This window comes from Mastigoproctus giganteus, chromosome 3, assembly GCF_048544385.1.
Source record: "Mastigoproctus giganteus isolate SK-2022 chromosome 3, ASM4854438v1, whole genome shotgun sequence".
Taxonomy (NCBI): domain Eukaryota; kingdom Metazoa; phylum Arthropoda; class Arachnida; order Uropygi; family Thelyphonidae; genus Mastigoproctus; species Mastigoproctus giganteus.
This window is the reverse complement of record NC_143577.1, coordinates 35,772,085-35,777,429: the sequence shown is the minus strand read 5'-3', so window position 1 is coordinate 35,777,429 and position 5,345 is coordinate 35,772,085. Positions and strand designations below refer to the sequence as shown.

At 36.7% G+C, this 5,345-nt stretch overlaps 1 protein-coding gene across 1 annotated transcript; it reads right to left on the bottom strand.

The window, feature by feature from the left end:
- Positions 1-937: 937 nt before the first annotated feature.
- LOC150087871 (heme-binding protein 2-like) lies at positions 938-3,848 on the bottom strand. Its single transcript, XM_090369947.1, has 3 exons — positions 3,767-3,848; positions 1,576-1,756; positions 938-1,169 (listed from the first exon to the last, which is right to left on the bottom strand). Exons 1-3 carry the CDS (start codon positions 3,846-3,848, stop codon positions 938-940), a joined length of 495 nt encoding a protein of 164 aa, XP_090226073.1.
- Between the last annotated feature and the right edge of the window lie 1,497 nt (positions 3,849-5,345).

Below are 5,345 nucleotides of genomic sequence, written 5' to 3'. Positions count from 1 at the left end.
TTCGTATCGACTAACATACTTGATGCATCGCTTGTTTCCAGCTATGAAAATATACATATTCTATCAAAGCAAGAAAGCGGTGTTTTAAAAACGCATCATGTATCAAAACTATTAAAAAAACTATAGTGACAGTCACTTTACTACCGAAATAAATAAACAGAAATGCCCCAAATGTTATTGAGAGTATGCTGGTCATTTAGTTGAAGACAATTACTGCCCGTTATGATAATTTGTTAAATAAAAAGACTCTTGGGAACAGTAAACACAATAAACTGCTTAATTACTTTCCTTATTGTTTCAACATATGACCTAATGAAACTGTCATCTTGAAAAAGACTTCCCATTTATTATAACTTGACGTCCTTGCTTCTACGACAGCAAATAGATCTACTAAAAACCATGGACATTATTTATAAGCAAGAAAATGTTGGCAACTTATTCTCCCCCTCTCCCTCCCCCACTCTCACTCATCAATCAGCCTTATCAACACTGAAGAACTCAGACTTCGGCCAAATAAATTACTATAGCAAAGCTGACAGTTACAGATTATTCAGTCTATGTATCTATTACAGTATTTGAAAACTTAGGTCCCTATTCATGGAATACGTGCTGCCATCTGGTAGCACGAAATTAAGACTGAGCTCCACTGTGGTGTCGATTCAAAAATTTAAACAGCAGTGTTGATTAATTATATTAATCACTCAAGAAAATTAAACTCATATTGTATATATATATTTTTATTTTTTTTTGTACTTTACACCAGCTGTTCCTTCTACTAATCCAATACCACAATATTAACTAGAATACAACAACAAAAACAACGAATATAAGCAAAACAGTTAAATGATGGATGGAAAATTCAATGATTATTAACAGTGAAATGCAAAAATAAATCCTTATTTATGTCTCCTTATTATAATCGTATCTTAATACTATTTTACGGAGTAGAAGATTTTTCAGTTATGACTTCAATTGTTGGTTGTTTTGTCACAACTTCAGCTTTCTTTGACATCCAAATTTCGTTGAGTCTGTGAAAGAGGAGGAATGGGTTATCGTACCACACGGTATAGTAATAGCTTTTGTCAACACTGCTATCTTTGCGTACACTATCTCCAAGGGTATATGCTTGATCGATCCAGTCTCTCTCTTTAGGACGTCCATCAAAACTCCTAAAAAATTTGGATTATTTCACTATTTATTATAACTAGATTATTATTTACTATTATTCACATTATTTTACATTATTTATTACTTTTTACCATTATTAAAAGTAATATAAATTTTTATATCCAATAAGTAATAAAATTAATGCAATTAAATAACTTAAAATTTTCAATTTAATTAATTTATCAGATTTTAAAATATAAATACAATGTTAGAAAAACCGATATTTTATTTACAACAAAAATTACTTTCAAGTACCAGATGACGCTTTTTGATGAGCGCCATCTGGTACTTGAAATTTTCATTTCATTTTTAATAATTATAATTTGATATATAAAAAATAAAATTCGCTTACTAACTACGAGAAACCGATTACAAATTTTGATTTTATTGAGTTTAATCCTTTCTTACCTGACCACATAGCGGGTAGGAGGATCTTTTTCAATAAACAAAGAGTGATCGTTCGGATAAGGAGAATTGTCAGCATATTCTGTTGGTAACCAAAGAGACATTACAAATATTGTCATACAAGACGCTCCATGACATGGTACAATCCGTGTCCTAAAGGGAGTTGTAGCATTAACATATATCCCTAGAAAAGAATTTTAAACCGTAAAGAAAACGAACTTCTTTGTAACAAAATGATCAAGAGAACCTGCACACCTTAAATATAATCCATATATTATTTTTCTACATTTTTAAATTGTGACACTATATCAATAATTAAACTGGGAAGACAATTGCAAATCTCCAGCCTTTAGGGACCTCCATTGAATCCCAGGATTCTTTAATAATTATAGCTAAAGGTTTGCTTATCTCCTTTGTTGTCTCTCTTAATATAAGTGTATAGATCCCATCAGCCCCAGGTGCCTTATTTACCTATAGCTTCATTAATTTCTATTCCACTTACTGAGTTATAACAATTTAACTGCCACTTATAACTTGGTCTACTTCTGGAATTACCGTCCCTAAAACCTTCTTCACACGTGAATGTAGATGCAAAATATGTATTTAGCTCGTAGCAATCTGAAAGTCGATCAATGGGATTCAATAGTAACAGGATCATTAATAGTTATGCCATTCATATCTACCAATGTCATTCATCCCTTTCCCTCTAGGGTTAACATAAGCAAAAAATTCTTTGCCACATTCCTTCGCATTCTTAGCCAGACTTCTCATAATCTGCCTTAGCTTGCCTAAGGATGTCAGATTATTTTATAATTGCTGTACGTTTCTATGTTTCCCTGATAGTATTGTAATTAACCCATGTATTTTAGTTCTCTACTACTAGTCTCATCTGACATCCATTGAGGTACAAATCCAGAAGATTTTCTCTTTTTTAAAATTAGCATTTCTTATAAAAATCTTACTAACTTCTGTGATTACTTTCTATGATAATAAATACAGTAATAAATTATGATAAGCACACTGAGTTGACTTTACATTAGCAACAACTAATATCTTGTTGGGTCACCTTTTGCCCGTAATACAGCCCGTAGATGTCATAGCATGGACTCCACAAGGTATTGCACAATGTGTCCAGTAATTCTCGCATATTGTCAGGTGGACAGTCGTAGCATCGAATGTCCTCTTCCTGTAAGTACCTAAAGCTGAGTTGGGCGGCCATGGAAGGACGGAGAATTCATTGTCATCTTCCTCAAACTATTTAGCAAAATGCCAGGCCTTGTGGCATGGCGGGTTGTCTTGTTGATAGACGCCTCAGTTGTCTGGATACACTCTCGTCATGAAGGAAGTCGGTGACTTGGTCGGCGATGACAGAAAGGTAGGCATTCCCATCGAGCCAATGATCAGAGGACCAAGGATATACCACAAAAACAGTGCTGACGTGCCTATGCAAGGCGAAGTTGCTTGTGTCTCGTAGTGGGCATGGTTACCAGTGAAGGTCGTCGATTGTCATGGCCTATATGAGCATGTAAATATTGGTCTTGCTATTCCTAGGTTGTACTCTGTGGTTAGCTGAGCCACTGTGCTACGTCGCTGTTGTGTTACCAGACGAGACACGTAACGCTCACCACGTGCATCGACCACAAGTGACTTTCACACGTGTGACCTTTGGCTGGTTGTTCGACTGCTGTTAAATCAGTCACTGTAGACTCGTGACACCCACAGATTTGGAGCACTTAAGCATGTTGGCTGTTGTCAAGATACTGCACCCGCCCATAATCATTCTACGTTGGAAGTTGGAAAGATCTCGACACCGACTCATTCTTCCCAGCAAATACTAAAACGTTATCACTATGTATATGAACTACAATCTTATATCAGCCGTACCAAACTTTGAGCCTTCACCAGCATCACGGACTAGTCCATTCCGACACAATCAAGTGTTGATAATACAACGCCAATTCAGTATATATTCAATACAAGTTACAATAAATTTTCAGTTTCTAAAAAATAAAAATTCTACTACAGATAGTTATTTTAATGAATAAAGGATACATAGGAATGTACTGGTTGTTATGTTTATAAAATACTATTTAATAATAAAGTGCAGTGATAATTAACTTATCATCGCTCGCCTAAGTTGTAGATGAACTATTGATAAAGTGAGGTAAAGAAAACATTAATGGTATACTCTTACCTTTGGCGTTCTCTCCTCTAGTATAAGCTACAAGTTTTTCATACATGACAGAGCAAGCATCATCCAAAGAGTGGCTTTCCATTGTGGTACTAATCCACGTGCTGGCTGCATATTGCCTTTCTTCGTATTCCTATTAGTCAAGCGGTGATATTAAATAACAAATTTCTCAACGATAAATAATTAAACTAGTAGAAATGATTACGAATCTAAGGACGTTTAAGGAGCACACGTTTGTAAATGCTTACCGTAGTTCTGCTAAGCACTTGATACGTTGGACATTCGACTCCTCGTCTCAGGCAAACCGCGAAACATCCAAGGATCTGAAAAACAAATGTTAAGCAGGCCATCATTAAACAGATAAAACAATTAACTTAAATAGCAGGAAACCATGGATCCTCCATACCTTGCGAAAGAATGACAAGTGTTTGGGGGGCGGCGTGTAGAGGAGCCTTTATACCATCGATGTCCGCTGACACTCGGAACGTTTGAGGGATTTCCCCACTCTTTTTTTTATAATTAATATTTGTAGCTTCGTTTCTAAAAAGCTCTCTACTGTCTTAATGTACTCGCCCGCATGTTTTAAAATATTATTATTCTTTCTTCTCTTTATGGGTTTTTCCATTCTTCGACGGTACAGATACTGTGGATAAGATTCTTGTTATGTCCTGTTAATATTATTATTATTGGTCGAAGAACTGTCTGACTATCCTAGAAGTGCTCAGGATCCTTGTTTTCGGAGTTCCTTGTTCTCTAGGTTCTTGTGTAGGCCACCATGCAGTGATTCGACACGGTGATCGGGACGATCGTTACTTGTCTCATATCCCACCTCTTTTAGTCTTCCTGTCCAAGGTCTGTGTACATTCTGACCTTTTCCTTGTAGGTTTACTGGTGCTTGCCGGTGTTGGGCACCGCTATATTAATCAGTGGGTAGTCTTTTCCTTCTTGTCATTGAGGGTTATGTCCAGTCCGTTGTGCAGAATCAATCTATCTTTTCTTTTTTCTTTTTTTTTTATGGCGCGATCCCAGTACAGCTTGCAGATAGGGGTCTTTAGTATGGCATGAGGTTCATTCTTGTAATTCGGTATACTTTCTTTAATCAACTGGTATTTCTTCGCTACCTTCTGATTCATTATCCTAACAACCTGGTCATGTTTGTAAGTGTACTCCGTCTGGATGATATCACCCCGCATCCCTTGTCCTGCTAATATTATTAATATGATGTGTTGGATTATTGCTAAGGCAAGGTGCCATCGTCGACATGAATTGTCTGCTACTCCGACGTCCTTGGCAATGTATTTACTGTAGTTCCTGATGTTGATTACCTGGTTTGGATGGCTAGCATGAATGCTAAGGTCTCGAGGAGGAGCGTCCCTCTGGTGAGCCAGCGTTGAAAGCCTTCTTCTTCATATATTATTGATGAAGGTCACTGTATGGTGCCCCATGGGGTGTACTCTTTGCCCATCTTTCGGTCTTCATTTCTTCAGTTTGAGTGAGTGCGGTCTTTTCGTTGAAGTTGAGTAGGGTGTGCCGTTTGTCTATGTTCCTTATTGCCTGATTGATTGGCGCTCTGTTTTTCTGT

Coding starts and splice junctions, on each gene's coding strand:
- LOC150087871 (XM_090369947.1), bottom strand. CDS start 3,848: ATGGAAAGCCACTCTTTGGATGATGCTTGCTCTGTCATGTATGAAAAA. Junction 1,757..3,766: donor TAGAGGAGAGAACGCCAAAG/GTAAGAGTATAC, acceptor ATTCTTTTCTAG/GGATATATGTTAATGCTACA. Junction 1,170..1,575: donor CCTACCCGCTATGTGGTCAG/GTAAGAAAGGAT, acceptor CAAATTTTTTAG/GAGTTTTGATGGACGTCCTA.